At 45.0% G+C, this 25147-nt stretch overlaps 1 protein-coding gene across 2 annotated transcripts in view; it reads left to right on the top strand.

The window, feature by feature from the left end:
- LOC147708506 (eukaryotic initiation factor 4A-III) overlaps positions 1-25147 on the top strand; it is a 119992-nt gene that overhangs the window by 53569 nt on the left and 41276 nt on the right. For both annotated transcript variants that reach the window (XM_086927191.1, XM_086927192.1), the window contains 3 exons: positions 2209-2347; positions 18522-18637; positions 21886-21993. In XM_086927191.1, coding sequence (XP_086783317.1) covers positions 2209-2347; positions 18522-18637; positions 21886-21993 — 363 coding nt within the window. The remainder of the gene's footprint in view (positions 1-2208; positions 2348-18521; positions 18638-21885; positions 21994-25147) is intronic.

Genomic DNA, 25147 nt, shown 5'->3' with positions numbered 1-25147 from the left:
ATTCTCCTGCATCAGAGCTAAATCTTTGAAAGAGAAGTTACAAGACCGCTGTACTAAATGGCCGTTTGTCTGGCTTCAGACCAGCAAAACACTCACTGCCTGGCACATCTCAGAGAAATCCCCATCAGCCTGTATGAATGCAGAAAGACGGCCTTGCTTATCACTGGCCTATAGGCTGCTTGGTGGACCATAACATCTGCTACAGAAGTTTAACCAACAGGTATGAGCTTCAGACCTGGCCTGTGATTATATTCCATGATTTTTACATACTACGAGCCAGGAGGAACTTAGTTTTTGCATTGGCTCCAACATGGGAGAGCGTTTGCTAATCATGGGGTGTCTAGGTAGACTCAACTACTAGTCGAAGGAAAAGGGGATAACAAACTTTCTGTTATTGGAAATCCTTCTTTTACTTGAAACAAACCGCAAATGCAAGCTTTGTTGATTGCTAAATAGTCTATCACCTAAGTAAAAAGTGTAGTGCCAGCCAGAATAACTGCACAACAGCATAACAAGCCAGCATTGAAGGCAACTCGTGGATCTTGGTGAAATCTAAAGGTTACAGAATTAAATGCAAATGTACATTTTGCTAAGATTGCTGAAGTGAAGGTCCTGCTGCCTACGAAAGTTTGACTACAATGTGCCATGTAGGAGCTTGCAAATGGTGCCCTTACCTGATCTACTAAGTTCCTACAGGTGAGCACAACATAGCGAAAGATCATTCAGCATCCAGCATACAAAACTCTGGAACATCCTCCATTCCTGCTCTAACATAGAGGTAATTGTCTTAAATTCAGGAACCCACTTAAACTGAGTTTTCTCATAGTGCACTAACCTAACTTTTCCATAGTGCATTAAACTAGAAAATCATTATCTTTAAGAAATACAGAAGAATTCCAGTTGGTGCCTATTGTTGCATCTGACTGGACTCCAACCCCTTAATACAGTTTTTCCGAGCGTGTTCTGAAGTGAATATGGTAAAGAGTGAGCCCTGGGCTAAAGTCTGTAAATTGATAAATAAATCAAGTATATTAAAAGTTGTACATAAAGGAGCCTATGTTTTCGCCATAGGAGTTTGCCAACATAGCCATCCTCTGCTTGCAACTGTCACCTGTTGACCCTGCCAAGTATATGTTCCCAACTGTGCTTCTGTTGACTAAGCTTTGTCTGTGAATGTGAATTGTGGGTGTTCATAGTACTATCCCATAAGGGCCTTAAATCTAAACTGTGTTCCAAAACTGAATACATCTAAATTTGCTAATATAAATGTTTTTTTTATCTAGCTTGGAGAGGGCTTCATACATACCTACACTGGCTTTAAGTCATCTGTTTTTTTTTTGCATAGTCTCATTCATAGTGTCTTTCACATTTTGCTTCAGCTCACTAGAGCGTGGGGCAGTGGGTCAGGCCACTTCAGTCATTGGTTCTCTACAATAAGTGACTAGTTTGCTTGATGTAACCCCCCCCCCCCCCCCCCACACTCCTCTTCCTCCGCCCCCAGCATACAGCATATGCACTTCACATTTAGACTGTGGTGATTTTCCTTTTTATTAATTTGTAACTTGTAATGCCTAATTACGTCTTTGTAAATAAAATACCATCAGTCTTGGCCAGGCCACACATATTGGTTTTGCCAATGCTTGTTTTTAATTGCATAGCTTGGACAGGGCTCATTACACCAGATAACTCTTAAAAAGTGATGTGCTTCATCGTAGCCTTGTTTGGTTCTTATAGCAGTTTGTCCCCCTTTTTGTTCCCTCGTTTACTAATCAATAGGATGTTAGTATAAATTGGTCTAAACGTTAATTACCCCCTAAATAAGAATTAATATGGAAACTAACAAGCTAATGGTTCAAGTGCAAAAATGTGAGGCCTCTTTCTCAATGACTTCATTGTCCACAATCATGCACAGAACACTGTGGAAGATTCGGATAATAAATGAACTGTAGATATATCTCGTGCAGTTTATAAAAGATGTGTTTTGCACTGGAAATGTATGATGTTGAGGAAATGAGGGACCAGGAGTCTGTGTCGGGTTCACTTATAAATGTGTGTGTGTTTGATATATAAATTCTTATAAGTGTTTTTAAATTGGCATCAGAGTTTAAAGTTACGACTGAGGGAGATACGTTTAATTAATCTGATGCATATAAGCGAATTTTGGCGCATCTGTCTATCACTGAACATGTACTTTTTTGTTTTACCCAGTGATGAGTTGACTCTGGAAGGCATTAAACAGTTCTTTGTGGCCGTGGAACGGGAGGAGTGGAAGTTTGATACCTTGTGTGACCTCTACGATACTCTGACCATCACCCAGGCAGTCATTTTCTGTAATACCAAACGAAAGGTATACCTCGAGGATCCAGATTTCAGGAAAAAAATATCAATAGCCTATAATTTTGTGTGCATTTCTGCAAAAGCATATACTTATTTTTTCATGTTTAGACCAGCTTGCTAGAAGACTTTAATTGTCTGCAATGATCTGCCCTTTAAATCACCTAGTCTAAGGATAGATATACATTTCAAATGTCTCTTTCTGGAATTACATACAAAGTGGTGCCAGAAGTCCTCTTTGGCATGTGGCAAAGTCCATTGAGAGTACAGGTCTTTATCTTGGTCTTCTTTGCTTAAATTGTGTGTGCTCAAACATTAAATAGTATGTATATATCACATGCCTATCAATGTCCTGTGGCGGTCACATAAGTTGATAAATTATAAAATAAGCAATACTCATTTTGATGTCGTAGTAAAGGCTTTCCATTTTATTTTTGATTTGGATTTTAGTTCTAAAATTGTTACTGATCCTGTGCCTGCTCTAGAAAAATTATGAGCATTGACTATGTCTACAGTCTGTAGATAATCAGTAGTCTTATAGCTGACTATGTCCTAGACTGGATTCTGCTACCTTCCAGCTTTTAAAATGTAAAACCCTGATTCTGTGTAAAATTGGGTTATGTTGAAGCCAAAATTACCAAAAGGCACCTGTGCCTTTTTTCTGATGCCAAGAATTCTGCGGTGTAGAATGGTTGCTAAATTTCATTATTGATACTTCTAGTATGACTTGGTAAGGAACTCTGTACATTTGAAGGTGCAGGAAACGGCTCAAAAAATGCTGGAACCTGATTTTTTTTTCCCCCTAGCAAAAAACCCCATTACCACTTGGCATTCCTATGCTTCTTTCCTCAAAAGAACCATGTGCCGCTTCCAAGCTGCAAGCACAAGTTTATTCACTTTGAATACTGTATAGGAGCATGCATACCCTCAGAAAAATTAAACTTGTTCAAATGTAGTTTATCCACCAGACACCTTCTCTCTTATTGCTTATTGCTTTAGTAGATTGCTTATCCACTATGCTCCCTTCATAGCTCCTTTTTCATACTGCTCAAACTGGTGTTTTCAGTGCTGCAGGTGTTATAAGACATGGTTCGGAGGTATAGAAAATACTGCCTTCAATACTGTCTTTCCACCTCATTCACTCTAATAGCATTGTCACTTGCTTGTCCTGCAGGCTTGCACCCTCCTTGTGAATGGGGGCAGCAGTGTCTTTCACTTTAACTCGGCAAGTATGGAGGGGGTTCTCCCAATATTCTTTCCACTATCTAAGCACCATACCAGTGAGCGGTTCATTTTAGGATAGGTCCTGTTTTTTCATCCCTGTTTGGTGACACAAATTAGTGCTAGGGTGCTAGATGCATAAATACCTCGTAGCATATTGAAACCTACAGGAAATGCAGCTAAAAATGCTGTGCCGCAAGCCACGCTAATTATTTTTTATTATTGCTATTTAAAACAAGGAAGAGACTTCTTCACATGGTGATTGATGGTGGTTGTGGATGTCAAAAATAACATTTTCTGCACATCATTGTAATTGTAAAGGTTGATTTAGTTCTATGTCACTTTTTCAAAGTATTAGGGCTCTTCATTGGGGGATGAGGGAGCCAGAAGTGCAATGACTTCACGTTGTGATTAGAACTCCTTTAGTGGGTACTCCAAGGAAAAGTTGCACAAAATGTATGTCTCCTAAATGCTGATGAACCGTATGCTGTCTCTCTGGGTAAGAGTGGTCTGATCAATTCAGACACTCTGTTCATCACCACCCCCTTTTGTAAATCGATTTTGGCCACTATAGGTGTGGCAGGGTATACTCAGACATGAGTCCCTTTCTCACTGCTCCATCAGGATTCAAGCAAGCCGGGCCGAAGAGGCTGAAATGCCAGAAACCGGTCCCCGGTAGCTTGTCTCCTTTCTGGTAAAGAATTGGCTTGGTAGTTTAGTCTGCCCTGTTCCCATGATGCACTGGGCCAGGGACAGACTGATTTGCATATAGCCAGGTTCTGAGCTGGGATGGGGCAGTGAGATAAATAACGGTGATGGATCAAGCCCTGATCTTTGGACTGGGTAAGAGTGGTCTGATCAATTCAGACACTCTGTTCATCACCACCCCCTTTTGTAAATCGATTTTGGCCACTATAGGTGTGGCAGGGTATACTCAGACATGAGTCCCTTTCTCACTGCTCCATCAGGATTCAAGCAAGCCGGGCCGAAGAGGCTGAAATGCCAGAAACCGGTCCCCGGTAGCTTGTCTCCTTTCTGGTAAAGAATTGGCTTGGTAGTTTAGTCTGCCCTGTTCCCATGATGCACTGGGCCAGGGACAGACTGATTTGCATATAGCCAGGTTCTGAGCTGGGATGGGGCAGTGAGATAAATAACGGTGATGGATCAAGCCCTGATCTTTGGACTGGGTAAGAGTGGTCTGATCAATTCAGACACTCTGTTCATCACCACCCCCTTTTGTAAATCGATTTTGGCCACTATAGGTGTGGCAGGGTATACTCAGACATGAGTCCCTTTCTCACTGCTCCATCAGGATTCAAGCAAGCCGGGCCGAAGAGGCTGAAATGCCAGAAACCGGTCCCCGGTAGCTTGTCTCCTTTCTGGTAAAGAATTGGCTTGGTAGTTTAGTCTGCCCTGTTCCCATGATGCACTGGGCCAGGGACAGACTGATTTGCATATAGCCAGGTTCTGAGCTGGGATGGGGCAGTGAGATAAATAACGGTGATGGATCAAGCCCTGATCTTTGGACTGGGTAAGAGTGGTCTGATCAATTCAGACACTCTGTTCATCACCACCCCCTTTTGTAAATCGTCTCTCTGGATTCAGCAGAGAACACTCCATATGTTCTGGGAGTGATTGTCCCATAACTTTTTTAAATGAAAAGCACCGGTAAGGACAATACTACAGTTAAAAGTATGATAAAGAAAAGAAAATCAAAGGCCCTAAAACCCTGTGGACCAAAGTTAGAGCCGCAAATGTCTTTATGTCCAGTTTTACATTTAACTTCATTGCCAGTGTTCTTTTGCGGTGGATGCGTTTGTTGTCTTAGTACATTTTAGAAGTCTTCAGGTTTCTTTACCCAAAAACGTTACTCTTGTGAAATAGACAAAGGAACTGGTACGCTTGTTTATTTTGATGTAGCCACTGCCTTAATAGAAATAAAAGATGCCCCCTGTCTCAAACGACCAAAATGGTCCAGTATATAGCCTTAGAAAGTCTATCCTTAAAGCTAACTGCCCAATTGAGATTCACACATTTAAGGGGAAATTGTGGGTACTTATACTGTCTGGGTGTCATTTATCCAGCCATCAATCAACACGAGGTGTTAAATTCCTGCTACGCAAACCCAGGGACCAGATGATCAGCCTTTTGGCTTCTATTGGAAACAAATTAAAGGTCCCCAGCAGGCTCTCCCTAAATGACTCTAAAAATATTATTGAACATCTTTAGGAGTAGCTATCTCTGTTTCTGCTGTTGCAGTAGACATTGTTTTTGGTAGTCCTCCGCAGAGGTGGGACCATCCACAGCAGTATAGAATGGCACCGCTTCACTAGTGGCCAAATCTTCGATCCTGAAAAAAGGGAGACTGTTGGAGACTCCAACCTTCGGCCAATTGGAACATAGTATGAAACAAGTGGAATCCACAGAAAAGCTTTACTCCCAAAGAGTATCAGCCATAATGAAGTTCTGTAAGATTTGGGGACGGATTAGGGACTACTCCTTTAGGGGGTGAAAGCCATGTACACTGTTAGGTTCATGATTGGAACCATATTTAGGATCATGCATAAGCAGTGTGTGACTTTGGGGATAGGTACTTACAATATCGATTTTATGTACAATGATGGAATTGTTGGGGTTAGTTATACTGCTATATTTTGTATGTCTACCTGTGATTCTAAATGCATTAAAAAACAAAAGTATAGGATGACACCAGTAGCTACTAGTCCTCGTCTTTTTTTTAAACTTTCCATCAACCTATAGATACAATAGACTCAATCAGTTCCATACAAAAATTCAAAGAACCATGTAAAACTTGTATACAGAGAGCAAGAAAACTATTTTTAAAATAAAAAATAGGCCCCACTCTTTGAAATATGAAATCTTGTCTGAAGAGGAGAATTAAGAAGCTATACACTTTTCACTTTCGGTAACCTTTCTCCATGCTCTTCTTTATAGTTTGCTGTACTTTAAAATTAAAAAAATTTAATACACAGAACCGGTCTCTGCATTTGAATATCAACAGCTCTTCTTTATTTCACCTTCTAGTCCGCCAATAAAGGTTTCAGCCATTTTGATCTTAATCATATTAACAAAAAAAACCAAGAAAAACAAGTCTAAATTAACTTCAAACTGCCAATTTTTAGTCGCATAACTTAATTATTGGGTGCCATTTTTGTAGTTAAACTTCTCAGCTATAATATTCCTAAATGAATTCTTAAGTGTATAGGCTAACTGGCGTAAAAGGGACAATTCAGCATATCAACATAATTATCTTTTACTTGATTGTTTTTAATCCTTAAAGCCATTTCAAAACGGCTGTCTAAAATTAAGTTATAGAGAATACATCACTTCAATTTCAGAACCTTCCTTAGGACATCTGTCAAGATAGAATGATACTTGTTAACCCAGGTATTAGACCAACCTTAGGCCCACAGTAAAAAAAAGTGTTAGTGAAGCCCCTTCTGTTACATCCTCAGTCCCCAGCTCTAACATTAGAAATTTTGATGGGTCCATTTAGGTAATAAACAGATATTTATAACGGAGGATTGGGCAGTCGATATACCATTCACATTTGCATACGTCCCCTGGCTCTGTAAGGCCCATGTGGCGCCCTTGGTCAGATTGGATTAGATATGACCTGCAACTTGAACCAGCAACAACTATGAACGAGATGGCTAGGACAATAGTTTACATTATTAAAGAATCAGCACAACTTGCTGTAGGATAAAACTCTGTGCCAGAAGTGTGTGAAGACAAGCTGTACCCCATAAGTCGACGTAAACTTTGAGCAAGTGACCTGAACAATGCACCTCATCCGACTGAATTTCTGAAAGTGATGAAGCTTCTTAGTAAACAAACATGGCTTTACTACTCCCGTGTAGCTTGGGTTGGTGGAGTGACCTCTTTGACTGTGGTCAACGCCACACGATACGAGGACTCTTCCTAGACTTGGCCAGTGTCTGTTGAGAATGGTAACCCAACAGAGGGTTTTACTCCCTTTTCACAGGTGTGCAATCCTCCTCTTCCATTCAACAAAGCTTAAGCCAGCACAGAATAAATGAGGTCAGTGCTAAAACTCCACATCCAACCATATGTTCTAGTACTTTTGATAGCGGAAAGGCTCCTCTGACATTGTAGGAACATCTTCCTCATGTTGCTAGCTAGATTTGTAAGGCTTCTTACCCACTGTCTGAACTGATATCAGTTGGCGTTTTTTCAGAGTGCTATTACCAGGGGAGATGGCCACATCATACAAAACAAAGAGGGGCAGCAGGGAGTTTCTCTCAGGCAGGGGAAAATGGAAACTGGCATTAAAATAAGTCTACAGATCTTTGTCCACCCTCTAGGAAAACCGGTATCTGGCAGGCAGGATGTGTACATCCTGGCTAGGATATTAAAGATGGTAACAACCAGCACAAAATAAGACTATCTTGGGTCCAGTGGACCCCAGAACTCAGCACTGTCCTTTACCACCTCTCCCAACATACCATAGACATCTTATCTTACCAATGTCCCAGACAAGACCTGTGCCCCTGACTAGAATCACACTCATCCTCGACTGATAAAGCAGTAGCAACTTTGACTTATAAATGGGGGTATACTTTGGAGTGCTACCCTATAGTCCGAGCAAGATATGATGTTGACAAAAATCTTGAACACAGAGCATCTCCAGTGGGCTTGACTGATTGTCAAACAGGACCATCCTGAAAGGTAGAAGGACAGGTTTGCGTAGCACAATAAAGCAATACAGAAGGCTATGGTTACAGTGGGTAATTAACATTTCCCTATTTAATTTGGCTACCCTGTAAATCTTGCTTGATTTTGGCTCAAATAGCACACTCTTGATTTGAAACAACCTGCCTACCATTCGTCCACTGTTCATTTGACTGTTCATGATTTATACTGCTGAGGTCAGAGGAATCTGAAGGCATGTAATAGCTGCCTTAATGGAAGATCGAGTGTAGGTGTAGTGTTCTAGTTGCTAATGTCTCAGCTCTTCCTTTTGTGAAGTAACCAATTCTCAGGTCTTGCCATTCAAAGATATAGGAGTCTTAAGAGTCTCTTAGAAGTTCAAGAATATGTTTTTGGACTACCAATTTATCCCCCGATGTCTGACATTTGTGGATGTGATGTTTTGCATATTAGGACAGATTATTTCTGAGACACATTGGTAGCTTAACCATAGATGAGCCACTGGGACGAGTATCGTTGTTTGGGTGAAATTTTTTCGATTGTTGTTGGGTCGATTTGTATGGCGCAGCTTATCACCCTTGTGGGTAGTGAAGCGCTGGAGCAGGAACTTAGGGCAAACGGAGCTCCTGGTTAAACAGCCAGATCTTCAGTTTCTTGTGAAGTTAAGTAGCGAAGGGGCGGTCCTGGTGTGTTGAGGGAGTTCATTCCAGGTCTTGGCAGCGATGTAGGAGAAAGAGCACCCTCCTGACTTGCTTCTGCGAATGCTGGAACTTGTGCAAGCCCTAGTGAAGCTGAGGGTATTAGTCTGGTTGGATGGTAGAGGTGAAGTCTGTCGGTGAGGTATGCAGGTTCGGTGTTGCTTGGTGGGTGTGTATGGGTAGCTTTGATTTGGCATTGTTTCTGGATGCATAGCCAGTGTATTTCTAGGAATTAAGGAGTGATGTGAACGCTTCTGAGAACGTCGAAGATGAGTCTGACGGCGGTGTTTTGGTTAGTCTGGATGCCTAGTGAGTTGGTTGAAGATGCCGATGTGGAGTCCATTGTTGATGACATACATTCATAATTCATTAATGCCAAACTGTAAATAAAATAAAATGAGTGTAGTTGAGACCGTCCGACTTTAAACTCTGCTTAAGGACACACTGTGACCATAACTTAGTCTCCTGCAATATTCTTTTTGGAGGTCTTGAACTTTTTAATGCTTTTTAGGTCTCGTGGCGATTACAGCGCGAAGCGCTGTCTCGCCAGAGACCTATTGTGAACGACGCAGCTTTCCAGGAGACAGCACCTGGCCGCCAGCTTTTCCTTTCCGAGAAGGCGATCTGAGCGGGCCACGCGCTCGCGAGAGCGCTCTCTGTGGCCAGCTGCTGTCTCCTGGGAAGCTCCAACACCACACACGCATGCGCATATACAGAGACGCACACACACGAGCGCCCATGCACGCACACATAAATACGGAGAACCCACCCCCTCCGCATGCACACGCGCGCGCGCACACACACACACACGTGCACTGAGACCCCCCCAAGTAAGGCCCACTTACCTCCACTCCGGACTTCAGCCGCCACCACGGGGCTCCCATGCATTGCTTCTCTCTGTGGGCGCGTGCGCGGGCTTCCGTAGACGGAAGTCCCGCCCCACGGAAGGTTTTGTTTTCGCTCACGTCTTGCTACTGAGGGCGGCTGTAGGAGCACGGGACACTGAATCCTTCACAGGCAGCCATCAGGCTCTAACACCGAGCGCAAGAATCACGGGTACTTCCAACCGTCACCAATATGATTTGGGGTGTTGCCACTTGTTCTGATGAGGTGGAGCAAGGAGTGCGAATTAGAGAACATAGTTTGGGTTCTTTTTTATTTTTTTTATAACTCTTAAAATAAACATGAATATACAAGGCAATAAAAGGCAATACTGCTGGACACATGCTCTTAGGGGGGGAAAGCGTGTTACAATTCAATACAAATCGTCAATGACAAAAGAAAAAGGGGGGGGAGCAGGGGGGAAACAGAATCACATTTCCTTAGGACTAAACAACACTTGGAATGTCAGGTTAGGGGGAAGGAGTCTTATTCGGAGTATCAATGAGGGGAGGAGTGCACACGTCACCCCAGTACGAGTTCCATTGGCTCCAAATTTTACCCCACTTCCTCGGTCTGCCGCGAGCCACATACACCGTTTTCTCCCGAAACATGCACCTATCCATATTCTCCTTCCATGCAGAGATAGTGGGTGTTCTCTGGGACCCGCACAATTGTGCTATATCTCTCTTGGCTATCCTATTCCCAAGGGTCGCCCACCGAGTCTACGCAACATCCTAATCCGTCGGTTCCCAAACATTCAGCAAACAGCGCCTGGCTTCGGGCAACAGGGGAACTCCCGTAACTTCCTCCTTTACTGCATGTACACAACTCCAAAACCCTACAACCTCCGGGCAGTCCCAAATTATGTGAAGGAAAGTGCCCATTAAGCCGCATCCACGCTTGATGAGGGGGGACAACGGCAGACCACACCAGACCGCAACTTCAGACTTCAAGCGCTGGAGCTGGGGAAGCAAATTACGCTCGTAACGGACCGCGGGGTCCAGTGAAATAAAGACCCCCAAATATTTAAAACCGGTCTGTTACCTGTATGGGGCAGATGCGTGGTAAAGGGGGAGTGTCCCCAGAGATTACATAAACACAGGACTTAGACCAGTTAAGCACGAGGCCAGAGTTCTTCCCAAACGAGTTCAGCACATCAAACAGTACGGTCAAAGACTTCCGAGGCGACGTGAGATACAGCAGAATATCGTCTGCGTAAAGTGAAATTCGATCGTCAAAATCAGGGGTCCACGGAATACCCTTGAGCGATGGTTCCCACCGCAGCCAAGCGGCCAGAGGTTCCAAGGCGAGGGCGAAAAGCAGTGGGGACAACTGGCACCCCTGTCGCGTGCCCCTCCCCAGAACAAAGGACTTAGAGACCCGACCATTCACAACAATCTGAGCCAGTGGTTCCTCATACTGGAGTTTTACCCAGCCGATGAAACCAGGGCCGAAACCAAACTTTGCAAGAGCAGCCCAAAGATATGGCCATTCCACTGTATCAAAGGCCATTGTGGCGTCCAAGGAAACCAAGATGGCCGGGTCACGCAGCGACGCTGCTTTCGCCAGGACGCCATGTAGACGCCGCAGGTTTAATGCGGTATTACGATGCGAAATGAACCCAGACTGATCCGGATGAATCAGATCACTGATCACCTTTATCAATCGGTTTGCCAACAATTTTGCAAAGATCTTGGGTTCTGCATTCAGGAGCGATATAGGCCTATAGGATGTGCAACGATCCCGTGGTTTCCCTTCCTTGTGAATCACCACAATGGTCGCAAGTCGCTGATCATAGGGAAGGGAACCGACGTCTCACGATTCCATGAACATTTGACGAAGATACGGCGCCATTTTGTCACGACGCAGCTTGTAAAGCTGGACGGGGAGACCATTTGGGCCCATAGCTTTTCCCGAGCGGGCGGAGCGAATAGCAATTGCTACCTCATCATCCGAAAACGCGTAGTCCATCAGATCCCTATAAGGATCCGATAGGCGAGGCAACGCAATGTCTCTTAACAGTAGATGCGAGGCTTCCTCTGGTCTGTCAGACTGGGGAATATACATTTCAAGAACGGTCAGCGAAACACTCCACAATCTCAACCGGGTCGGTAACGCACACCATTCGCGCTCTCAATCACGGGAACCACATGACTCGCCCTCTCATTTCTATCTAACCAAGCAATCAATTTCCTAGCTTTGTCTCCAACATCGTAAAGTCGCCCCTGTTGCTCTCTACAAATGGTTCTAGAAGCGTCTGTTACCAGGGCCCTATAGTCAAGTTGTTTGAGACTGAGGACATGCACTTTATCATGAGTGATACCCAACTCCAGTTCCCCCTCCAGCTTGGCTATTTCGGCTTCCAGACAGACCACGGCCTCATTTTAGCTTTTCTTCGCGCCCGCAATTAACGATGGCGCCTGACCACGGATAACAGTCTTGAAAGCCTCCCACAGCGAAACAGAAGAGGACACTGACCCCACATTTTCAGCAAAATATTGATCTAAAGACTTAACTAACTCGGCCCGGGTTTTGGGGTCACGGAGATGCCAAGGATTGATCGGAGCCACTCGACCCTCAGAACCCATCTTCATGTCCATCAGAAGCCACAGTGGGGAGTGGTCCGATATACCCCTGGCCAAGTGTCTGACTTCCCTTACCGAAGAGGCCTGTGCAGCCGGCATCAAGACATAGTCAAGCCTAGCGAGACTACCGTGAGCACCAGAGTGAAAGGTGTATTGTGATTGTCCCGGATACAGCAGCCTCCAACAATCTATTAGACCCAGCGTCTCCAAGAAGCCACTCAACCAAGACTGTGATCTTGTGAGGTCCCTGGGGGGGCTGCGGTCCTCCCTACCGGAGACGACCGAATTGAAATCTCCGCCCATGACAAGAATGCCCTCGGGGAGCCCCAAAACTATTCTCCCCAGATCAGCAAAGGTCATAGTTTGTAAACCAGGTGGGACATACACAGAAAGCAATGAGATAGTCTTCCCCTCCCACCTACCAGTGATAGCGGCATAGCGTCCCCTGTCGTCAAGAATTGTATCTTCTAACTCCAGGGGGAGGGAACTCCTAACTAGGATACCCGCCCCCCTAGATCCAGTGGTAAATCCAGAGTGTGCAATTAGACGATAGCCTCGCCGATTCATGGCATGGCAGGTGTTGCCGATCAAATGCGTCTCCTGCAGTAAAACTACATCAGGCGAAAGGCGTCTCAGTAGCTGCAATACTACTCCACGTTTTATCCTATCTCCCAGCCCGTTAACATTCCAACACAATATCTTCAACCCCCTACCCCCCCATCCCAAAAGTAAGGGCAGAATCCACCCCACAGCGAACACAACACCCAGATCAAGATGCAGAATAATGCGTTGCCTTGAAACAAAATGAAACACACCCAAACCCCTCGTCCCCCCACCCCCCAACAAATCCCCGGAACACATCCCCCCACCCTGTACCCCTGTGTTAGACTCAAAAGCCACCCCAACTTGCAGTGTGCCTGTCGCCCTAACATTAAACTAATCTACTAGAAGAAAACCCGGAGGAGGGAGAGTCCCATCCCCCTCGCCACCTCTGGGTACTACACCAAAAGTATTGCAAGTACAAAAGTCACCAAACCACAGCTGCCAGTTCTGTGCACTGTCCGGGAACCGGTAACCACTCCTCATTCTTGTTCCAACGGGCCACCCGCAGCACCTCCAGAATGTTCTGAACGATCACGCTGTGTAGGCAGTGTATCAAGCCAGTCATTCACACTCTCAGGGCGGTCGAAGAAGAACGTCCGATCGTTGTGTTCAACACGTAGCCGAGATGGAAAAAGCATCGCGTATTTCATACCCATGTCTCTGTCGCCGCTTCATTCACTGGAACCCCATCCTTTGTTTCTGAACGGACTGGGTGAAATCATGGTGGAAGCTCACCGAAGCGTTTTCAAACTTAGTAGGGCCACCCACCTGTGATGCCTGCAGAATAGCGTCTCTGTCTCTATAATTAAAAATTCTGGCGATTATAGGCCGTGGAGGGGCACCCGGCTTCGGCTTCCCACCCGGCACTCTGTGCGCACGTTCCACCGCGAAAAAGCTGCTCAGGCCTTTGGGGGCGAGGTGATTCAATATGAGGTCTTCTACGAGGAGATCTGTGGTTAACTCGACCGACTCTTCAGGGACCCCAATGATACGCACGTTGTTGCGTCTTGCCCGACTTTCAAAATCCTCCAGCCGGCGAGCAAAGAGATCGTTGGAGGACCGTAAATTGCGAACCTCAGTTTGCAAATCGGACACATCGGTCGTAAGGCTGGAGGTCTTCAAATCTAGGGGTTTGACCTTTTCATTGGTCTTTGATAAGTCTGCCCTGATCAAGGTGACATCGATCGCCACCGTGTCTAGCTTTAGGGCCAATGCCTCATACTGTTGACCAATGGAGGTCTTCATGCTAGCAATGATGCCCATGACATCACGCAGGGTCAAATCATCCACTGCAGCAGAGCCATCACCCGCCTCTTCCAGAGTCCTACTCGCACCACCAGGGGACCCTTTAGGATGGGTATAGAGATCCATAATGTTCGATTGGATGGTACCCCCTCGCTTCTCGCCGTCTGGTTTGCCCGCCATGTTAGATCTTGCGCCCCGAAGGGGCCTTTGAGACCTGGTAAAAATGACTCCTCACGATTCAGCTGCAGGGGAGTCCGAGTATGAGTCTCGGCAGGAGATCATACGACCAGGAACTCTCGGCCACTGTCACCAGGTGAAGTTGCGGGGTCTGGATCCTGGACAGCCAGAGTTGAGCGGAGATAGGCTGAGGTGGAAAAATCAGGAATGAAACCGAAAGTTGACTCTTCGGGGGGGGGGGCTCCCGGGGTCCAAATCGATTTCTGAAAACAGCTATTATATCCGCTGGGTTGCGTCTTCAATAACCCGTCGTAATAATCGGGATAAGATGCAGGATATATGCGGGAGGTGGCGAGGGTCTCGGAACCATCTTGGCTGCGCACGAAGCTCCTCCACCTAGTTTGGGTTGTTTGACCCCTGCTTTCTGTCCCTTTCGTTGCCTTCCTGACCCCTAGGACCAGGGTTATCAAGGCAGGACCGCGGGTGCCAAAGAGCCCTGTCCAGCCCGAACTGATATCAATGGTCCACCCTGTGTTTATTCACCTGCCATTGTGCATTTTATGGGGAAGCCTGACAACTGCGTGTTGTTTTATGTCTCTGCCTGTGTTGTGTGTTTGGTGTATGTCTCTTTTCCTCTGTGTTTCCTTAAACACAGCTGCAGAGAGCAGCATTCGGTGCCTCCCTGGGTCTTATGAGTGACTGATAGCGCGCCCCCCCCCCCCCCCCCCAATGATACCTACGAGTGGGGCGGCGGGTGCCCTCACCCAGCCAGGGCCCGAGGCTCGCTCTGAGCTCCAGGCTTCAGCTGAGCTGCACAGGGAGGGCGAGTGACTGGAAGAGATGTGTGCGGATGGACGCTACTCCCCTCGGTGCGTCACGGAGCCAGGCCGGCCGCATTTGCCAGTCAAATGGAACTCCCTGCGCTAGTCTGCCGAAACCAGAGCCTTTCACTCTCTGCTTCCCTGAGCCCACAACTGTCACAGGACAGCTCGCTGGTGCTCCCCCCACCCCCCGAATCGAAGCCCAGTGCTAGTCGTCCGAGGGTGCAGTGCAGCGGTAATGGGGGTCAGGCAGGTCGCGGTGAATGCGCATTCATTGCATCGCTCCTTATCCTCATGGGTGTGGCACATGGGACTGCCTGGCCGTCCCCAGACATATCTGCAGGCAAGACTAACCTGGACAAGTCAGCCAAGATGGTGTGGCCTCATGGAAGCACTGATTATTCAGCCCTATGAAATGAGGTCTGTAGCAACGGCGGAGAGATTTGTGAAGCTATTTAGGAGGGATTAGATCTTGAAAAAATAGTCTCCAGAAATGAGATGTTCCTCGTTTCCTTGTTTGTCTTCATTTTCTAGAAGTGTTCGCTGTCCCCAGATTTTAATTACTGGCTTCAATAAACAGACAAGGTGGCTGCATTATTTCATCCCAGGCCCACTGTACCTTTTAAATATAATTTGGGCCTGCAAGACCTTTTGCATACCTCCTACAAAGGATGGCACCAAGTTGAAAAGAGAACGCTTTACTGAATTTGTCTTTAGACAATGGTCCGTAAACTGCTGAGGGATTGCAGAACGCACTTTAGAGGAGAATATTTGTTGGCAGTACGTGGTAATGACCGACTTTAGGAGCCTAAATATGCTATTTTGCACCAGGTAGGTGCAATGATTGTTTTTTTTTTACATTCTGCCTTAATGTTTTTTGCAGAGTATCTGGGAAATCTGCAGGTCCTACTAAATGTCCTTGACCCGCACTTTCACCCTTGTGTAGGACAACCTGAATTTATCAGATATTTTGGGGAATTCAGCCCTGCTGAACAATTGTTCTCTTCAAACCCATTATTTTGAGATATAGTACCTCTTATCTTCACGCTTTTGCTTGAAATATCAATGAGAAAATTACGCATAAAAAAATGAAATCACTTTCATTGTATGTAGCAAAAGGTATAGCTTGTCAAACTACCAATGTGTTAGAGAAATTATGAATCTGTTGAGTATCAATTGAAACAATTGAATGTGTTGAAGAGCACAAGTGCTTTCGATGGTTTAGACCAGGGGCAAACATGGAATTTATGCTTTGCCCTTCCCATTTTTTGGTTCAAGCTATTTTGTGCGAGTTACCAATAAGTGTCCTTAAATCTTGTGTACGGCTGTAGTCTGCAGCCCTGTTAGTGTTGGTTTGGACCGTGAAACCTGAGCATCAGATTAACAACCATCATAGCTAAAAATGTGATTATAGCATAAGCCAACAGTGGAGGAACAAGATACTATGGCATGGGAAATTGGAATATACCTTGGCACAACTGAGAACGCAAAAAATCACAGTCTACGATTTTCAGGAGTGTAATTTAGATTTGTAAAACATTGCTGTTTTATTATACTTGTATATTTTTTTAAATATCATTTTTATTGGCATTTAGTATATTTTTCAAGTAAACATTCCACAATCTGTATACCCTGTTTTATAATACTTCCTATGCGATTTTGCTAAGGCAATGAGCAGAAATGACTACAAGATGACAATAGCAACCTAATTACTAATGTATTATATTGATGAAATTGTCTTCTGTACTTTTATGGCTTGTAGCCGAATATGGCTTGTAGCCGAAATAAAGTATTTTGAAGCTTGACAATAGCAACCAAATTTAGAGAAGGGTGGCAACCTATGATACTCAAAAATGTGATGCTAATGTGATTTCTTTAATTTTCACTGGAGAATTCACCCTCAGTGCGATTACCACTGTCGGTACAATGCCTGGAGGACAGCGATTCTTTTTCTTTGAGAATCATCTGATGGAAATTACGCATATGGAAGATACTTAATTGCTTTTTGGAGGATTATACGTTACCACCATTCTCTAAATGAAGTCCTTGATAAGTAGCTTATTTCTCTTCTCTTTCACACTCTCTCTCTCTCACACACTCTCTCTCTCTCTCACACACACACACACACACACACTCTCTCTCACACACACACTTTCTCACTCACATTCACTCTCTCACACACACTTTCTCTTGCCCTCCCTCTATCTCTCTCTTGCCCTCCCTCTATCTCTCTTGCCCTCCCTCTATCGCTCTCTTGCCCTCCCTCTATCGCTCTCTTGCCCTCCCTCTATCGCTCTCTTGTCCTCCCTCTATCTCTCTCTCGCCCTCCCTCTATCTCTCTCTCGCCCTCCCTCTATCTCGCCCTCCCTCTATCTATCTATCTATCGCCCTCACTATCTATCCTATCACCACAGCATCACTCGGCACCACCACAGCATCACTCAGGGGCACCACAACATCACTATGCGCTACCAAAATGCTTATAAGTACAACAGTAACTTACAATATTATTATAATATAATATTATTGCCAACATTGCTTATATTTTGCAACGGCTATCATCTTGCAAATCATCTTTATACACCAATACAGACTTTGCTAAAAATGTAATGCAACACATTGTCATATACAATGCCAATAACTCAAATGTTAATGCTGCGAGACCTGTTGCATTGCAAATGCTTGATCTTTTTGTTGTAGAGTTGACCATTTCAAGTATTTAGCTATGTGGGGCTTGTAAGAATAAGTGGTCTTCCTCCTTTTCACAGCTTACTTATGCATGTTCTCCATTTTCTGTCCTTTTAAGTAAGAAATGAAGCTCTCTCCTACAGTTGATTTTGAGTCCTAATCTTTCATTACATTATACATGGTCTGTAGATGGTGTCTGCGAGGTCATCTCATGATGCGTTGTGTGTGATCTGGTTCTCTCCTTTCTCTGATGGGGCCAACTTGAGTTTTACCCTTAATAGTCACCCTTTTTTGTTTCTTTTGCAGGAAAGATTTATCTTCAAACACTTTCAATAACTAGTGTTTTAACATATACTTTTCAAAATATATTCTGGATGTGGTTATATGTAAAAGGTTAAGTGACTGTAAACATGGAACTAAAAAGTGCCCTGGAAATGATTTTGCTTTTTTTAGGTTGGGAATGCGTTGAATTTGGTACCTATTAATAGTTTTTCATTTCTTTACAAAGCAGATGTATGTCCACAAAATGTACAGTTTTCTTACGTTTCTCTGTGGCTTTATGTTGTATTTTTCAGGTTGACTGGTTAACTGAGAAAATGAGAGAAGCAAACTTTACAGTTTCATCAATGCATGGTGACATGCCACAGAAAGAGAGAGAATCCATTATGAAAGAATTTCGGTCTGGTGCAAGGTACGTATGTGTCAAGCTGGAATATTTAACGGGAGAGTAGAGAATGCTAAAATCCTATTTTCATCAAATGTTCTAGTTTAAGCATCATTAGTTACATTTGAATGCTTATCACATTTTCATGTCAGTGGTTTGGGTTTATGTGGTCAGCAGAGAATCTTCTAAAGAAATACTTTCTTTTTGTGTACCTTTTAACATCCATTGCAGAATCGGAGAACACTTTTGAATTTCTCTATTTTGTTTGCTAATGTTTGATCTTAGTAACCTTGATGCTCCCACAATCACTGCTACATCCCCTCACGTGTACCACCCAAGTTTCCCTTTTTCCTCATTCATAAAAGGAATATTTGGACTTAAACTGGACTTAGGCATGCGTTATATGGCTTGGTAGGTCTCTGGGGGTTCCACATTATTGAAATAGTCTCATTAATCCTGAACCATTTGTTTAAGAGAGATGGCCATATCATGTACTCTGTCTGTCCTGTATGAAGCAAATTATTTCGAGTTTTCAAAGGCATTTTTTAGACTTGTGAGTGAGGTTTGGTATTGTGCACTTAAAAGCTTAACAATCACTCGATCTGCCATTGTGTTCTTCAGAAACTCTTTATCAAAGTCAGAATGTTGTGTAGAAAGTGTAAACATTCTAAATCCTTCGTATTTGGGTAGCTCCGCTCACTTTTAATCTCCTAAGCTTGAACTTTGCTCTTGCGAATATTTACCTGCTCTTGTAAATAGGGTTACCTCTTAAATTTCATCAGATAGTTGTCACACAAATTATCGGTCTCAAAGAATTTCGAAGTAGAGATCTCTATTACGAAAAAGTGATTTTTAGAACTCGTGGTGGGGCACTAGAAAATGTGTTTACAGAGATTGCAGTGGCTGACAAATTTCTGTAGGAGAAGCAGAAATATCTTATGTTCGAGAATAAGTTCTTTGGACAATTTTATCAAGTTTATATGAAGACTTAGAACAACAGAGTTAATATTTAAAGCTTAGTGCTCGGAAGACTTGGTTATGGCTGCTTAACCATAAGTTGAAGAGTTGGTTAGTTTTAATATGCTTGAATTCCGTTATGGCGAAATCCCCTTAAACATTTTTACTCTAGATAGGGGAGAAAGAAAGACACTTCAACATAGGTATAATGGGAAAAGTTGCATCAGTTATTCTCTGAATCTTTCCATCCTAGGTTATTCATTCTCTACGCACAAGGGTATTGTTATTTAGGTCCTTACAATGTTGAAACTCACCCGCAGATAGTGCATACCCTTATCACATCCACCTGAAAATCATTTTGTGTTAAGTTATGATACAATTTGTATTTCCTTGAGCTAAATTGCTGATTTTAATTCTGTTGGGTAAACTGGCAAATTGCAATGTTAGTTTTACCTCTTAAAGCTTACTTAGGCAGTGAGAGAGCTGAAAAGTGGGGAGGAGGAATAATTGTTAGGGTAGAGGATTGGGATAGGCGCTCTCTTCTAAGCCCCACCATCTCTTCTATATTTACGACTTCTTGTAATGAATAGCACCAACACTTTATAGCATGTGATTAAGCTGCAATATCTAAACACCAGTAAGGCAATGAAAATGATTTCTATGATTTATAATCTATTAAGTTTATTGCTCACACTTGGAGGTTACACAGTTAACTTTTATACTGTCTAGTCGTTTATCATGGGCGCTAGCCCGTTCCAAAGGAGGTGTATTAAAGGTTAAATCTTGTGTTCAATACATTGAATAGACAAGATTAGTACAGAAATTGGATGAAAATGCCTTCCATGAGGCTATTGACAGAGAAGATCGCTCCCGCGTAGGCTGGATCCGTAAGCGTCTGTATCTTGCACCGCCCAGCACAATGAGGCGGATAGTCACACAAGACGCGGAAGTCTGCTGCGTGTAATTTACAAAGTTCGTTTGTTTCCGTACAAATCTCTACAAACAGCAATCCCGCCGGACTGCTGCTAATCGTCGGGAAAAAACGGGCACTGGAGCCCCAGTCACCAAAAACCCGTCTGGGCTAAAATGTCCACAGTACACAAAGCAAAATAAGGGGAAAAGGTCAAAGGAAACAACAACGGGAAAGATGGGGACCGGAAAGGTAGGGACAAAGGTTCCTCTGTCTGCGCCTACGAGCCCGCAAGCATAGCACAGCAATATCACAGATTTCCAAACACGACCAGAGCCCAGGACCAGGAACCAAACTAATAGATACCAAGCATCGAGGGAAGGGAGTGACCAGCACTTAACTCCCACAGGTAGGTCACATGATCACACAGGCATGGTCCTGAAAAGAGGACTACGCTCGATCCCTAACAGCACAGACCATACTGTTCATAGATGCCCTAAAAGGAGAAGCCAGTGCTTTACATGTGTAAATATCTGACAGTAAAAGAGTAGTTAATCAGCAGATGAAGAATGCACCATATCAAAAATGTATATTTGACAGTGCAATCTAGTTAAATGAGGCATAGCCCAAACACAATTCAATCAGTAGGTCTTGATACAAGACTTGCTTGACCCGGATTTTCTCCAGTAGTGATTGAAGGTGGGGGTCTGATACATTATTTGATTATATAGTACAAGATCCCCTATCTCAACCCCCCTCAAACTGCAATCAGATATCACATGCTTCTATCAGTCTACACTTGTATCCTCCATTATGCCTCTGGAATATTACATCCTAGGTTCTGTGATATTCTCTTTAGGGAAACCAGTATCCGGAGTCGTGTTTTTGGAAATATAAAATGCTGTGGAGTGACTGTCACTTATGATATCTCGGCAACTTGTCCAAGACGTTTTAAGTTCCAGGGGTGATAGTGGGAAGCTTTAAAAAAAAATAATAATAATTATGTGATGTCTGTATCACTCAGATTGGTTGCATTAATATCTTACCACTATTCCTCTTAATGCCCTTATAACACACTGGTCAATCTGCATTGATTTAGTTTTACAAATAAAAGGCCTCTTGTTGACATGGCCTTGTGAGGAGTCCATGATAGTTGCACACACACATGGGTACATGTGAAAGATTTAGAAGGCATGTGTTTTGCTGCCTTTGAAGGGAGTTAATTCTGTGAGAGGTTAACACAGATTCATGGTCGAACGAATTGCAGTTGGACAGTTGTAGAAGAAATTGTCCTTACTTAATATGTAGTTAGCATAACTTACTATTATATTAGAGTTTGAAAGCACCGGCCTTAATTAGATCATTAAATATTGCAGATTTGTTCATTTGGTTCACTTTGTCTTTACAGCCGGGTGCTCATTTCTACGGACGTCTGGGCCAGAGGATTAGATGTTCCTCAAGTGTCACTAATCATCAATTATGACTTGCCCAACAACAGAGAATTGTACATACACAGGTAAGGATGAATCTGCTGAGATTACATTTGATCTTACTAGAGTTGTTTTTACTTGCTGTAGTAATGTTAAGTAGAAAGTTTTGTAAAGGTAGGCAATTGCCTCTAAGAAACACTGGCTGACGAAATCTGAACTAAGTGGTGAAGTCCTTGTCGAGTGTCCTTGTAGGAAAGGGCCCCTTTTTAACATGGTCACCCCCACTTTTTGCCTGGTAAACAGTGTGATTTTCACTGAAAGTGCACTGGGTTCCTGCTAACCTGTGTCTGAGCTCTTTCCCAAAACTGTACAATTGTCCCCCCAATTGGCAACATGTTTAGCACCCTCTGGAAGTTCATAGTAAATGGTACCCTGGTACCTAGGGCCTGAGGTACTAAAGAGGATTCCGAAGGGCTTCAGCATGTATTGTGCTGCCCTAAGGGACCCCTCACCAAGCACCTGCATACTACCATTGCAGACTGCTGGTCTTGGTGCAGAAAAAAGTGAAACCATATGTCACACATCCCTGTTTGCCATGCTCCTAACCCTGCGTGTAATATTTGTACGTCACTCCCACAGCTGAATATTACATGTGAGGGTATTCTTGCATGAGCTGATATGCCCCTGTGCTGGTCAGTCTTATTACTGCCAGTAGAAGTGACCAGGTACGCCCTTTTAAAGCATTTGCTGGAAAATGGTGAAAAACGAGTTCCCCAGCTACATGATGGCTTCACTGAAAATAGAGATGTTTGGTATCAAACATCTCAAATTGATAAATCCACACTGATTCCAGTGATGAATGTAACTATTCATGCACCCAGAGGGGTGGGCAAGGTCGAAAGCATCACCAGCAGTACACCACTAAGGGCACAGGATGGCCAGTTTCATACCGCTTCAGGAGCACAATAGGTTTCTATGGTGATCGGTCAGTGCAAAAAGAGGCTGCAGGCTCTGGCTGGAAGGCAATTTGGGTTAAACGAACAGGTGGGTTCAAGTCTTGCGATACTCAGTGACATGGGGACACCTGGGGTCTCGGGACCAAGGGATGCAGAGGTGACTTAAGGTGTCGAGTTTTCTTACCGGTAGCAGTCGAGGGCACCTGCGTGCAGAGGCTGAAGGTGGCGGGGAGTCCACTAGGGGTGAAACTATGATGGACACGAGAGCTGGAGGCAGGGGCACCTTGTTGACACTGTTGGCCCACTTCAACTCTGGCCAGGGCGACTGGTGCAGTGGTTGCTTAAGGTGTTGGGTTTTGCAGCGTGAATCTTTCTGGATTCACTATGCTGTGCATATTCCGCGGTCTTGTGGTTGGGTCCGGATTCGTAGTCTTTTCTTTGTTTTTTTGGGGGTTTTTTTCGTCGCCCAGGTGGGCGTCGGCGTCACCCCTTCCTGGGTGTATTTCCGGTGACGTCGGCATGCTTCCTGCGGAAGCTCCCACCCTTGTACGTCATCTTCAGATTCTTTTTTCCGCGGTCGGGTCTGGATCGTTCCCGTTTGGGCTCCAGACATTTTTGGAGAAAGTACTAGAAAAGATCGAAATTGGAGAAGATATCGAAAGAAGAAGACTACGAAGGACTTGGCCGAACACTGCCCGGCGAAAGGAAGGAGAATTCATCGAGGACTTCGACGATCGTCGACGTTCGCGCGGCCAGGGAGGCCTAAACACTCGATGATGGACAACACGCCGTTCAAGTTCTGCCCTAACTGCCACCACAAGTTCGCGCAGAAAGACCAGCACCCGGTTTGCAACCTTTGCCTACCGGTAGAACACAGAAGCGAAAACTGCAACGCCTGCTCCGTCTTCGCCCAGAAGACCCTTCGTGTAAGGAAGAGCCAGAGGGTAGCGCATGCCACCCTCAAAGGAAAAGGCCCGACGCCATCGCTGTACGAGCTGGGAATGTCCTCGGAGGAAGAGGACAACGCTGCCGCCGAAGACGACAGCTACACGGTCGTAGAGACAGATAACACGAAGACATATGATAAGGTAGGAGACTCGTCGTTCCCCAAGAGCACGAGAGACTCCGAGTCTCGAAAAAACGAGGGCAAGGCCCCGAAAGCGCCGACGTAGAGACACCTCTCGTCCGTGGCTACCCACAGGCCCAGCGGATCCTCTGAGAAGGAGTCCCTGGCGCCAAGAGCTGCTGAGCAGCAGAAGTCGCCGAAGATCGTCCCCGAAAAGGACCGATCGACGTCGAGGGAGAAAGACCCTAAAGCTTCGACGCCGTACAGGGACCCGAAACCCAGTTCGACGTCCAAGGCCTCGACGCCGAAGCTCTCGCAGCAGAGCCAGGCTCCGAAGAGAGCGGCCGAACAATCCGGCGCGGACAACGCGGCCGAGATGGAAAAGAAGAAACGGCGACTAGAAGCCGAAATGGAAAACCTCTTGCAGCGGAAAAAGGATTTCGACGCCAAGATGAGAGCCTTCACGATTCCCCACAAGGCCAAGCCACCCATGCGGGAAGTGGCCAAGGAGGAAGAGGAACAGGTCGAGGAACATGAGCCTGACACCGAAATGGTCCACGACCAGGAAGAGGACGAGAATCCCTACGAGGCTTACAGCTATGAGGAGGAAGAGGACAGCAGGTTGGACGCCGAGTCGGCCACCTCTGACCCGCAGGAGGAGGATTACCTGGATGTCGACACCGAAAGCCCAGAAGAGGCGGTCGACACATACCCCTCGAGGCCATCGCCGCCAGACGACATCGGGGCTTACAACTCGGTGATACGGTCGGCGGCAACAGCTTTCAAGCTCAAGCTTGACGAGGAGAAGCAGAAAGCGGACTTTCTCCTCGAGACATTACTCCCCACGCAAACAAGGAGCCAGTATCTACCTATGCTCTACAGCGTCTTGGCGCAGGGGATGGAAGCATTCAGGGAGCCCGCTGCATGCAAGGCAGTCACTCCCACAACAGAAAAAAAAGTACAAACATTAATCGAAGGACCCAGCCTACATTCGAGGCGTGGTCTCAGCTGACTCCATCATTACAGCCACAGCAAGAAAGAGGGCTAACGTGGCCACCCCTTCTGGACCTCCTCCTGATAAGGAGAGCAAGAGGATGGACCTAGTGGGCAGAAGGATCGAACGGAATGCCGCGACCCAATGGCGCATGGCTAATTCCAATGCCCTCATAAACAGGCACATGTACCAGATCATGGAGGAGCTAGGAAAACTGGTGAAAG

This window comes from Lissotriton vulgaris, chromosome 6, assembly GCF_964263255.1.
Source record: "Lissotriton vulgaris chromosome 6, aLisVul1.2, whole genome shotgun sequence".
Classification (NCBI taxonomy): domain Eukaryota; kingdom Metazoa; phylum Chordata; class Amphibia; order Caudata; family Salamandridae; genus Lissotriton; species Lissotriton vulgaris.
The sequence above is the reverse complement of the archived record's forward strand: the minus strand, read 5'-3'. Positions and strand labels throughout refer to the sequence as shown.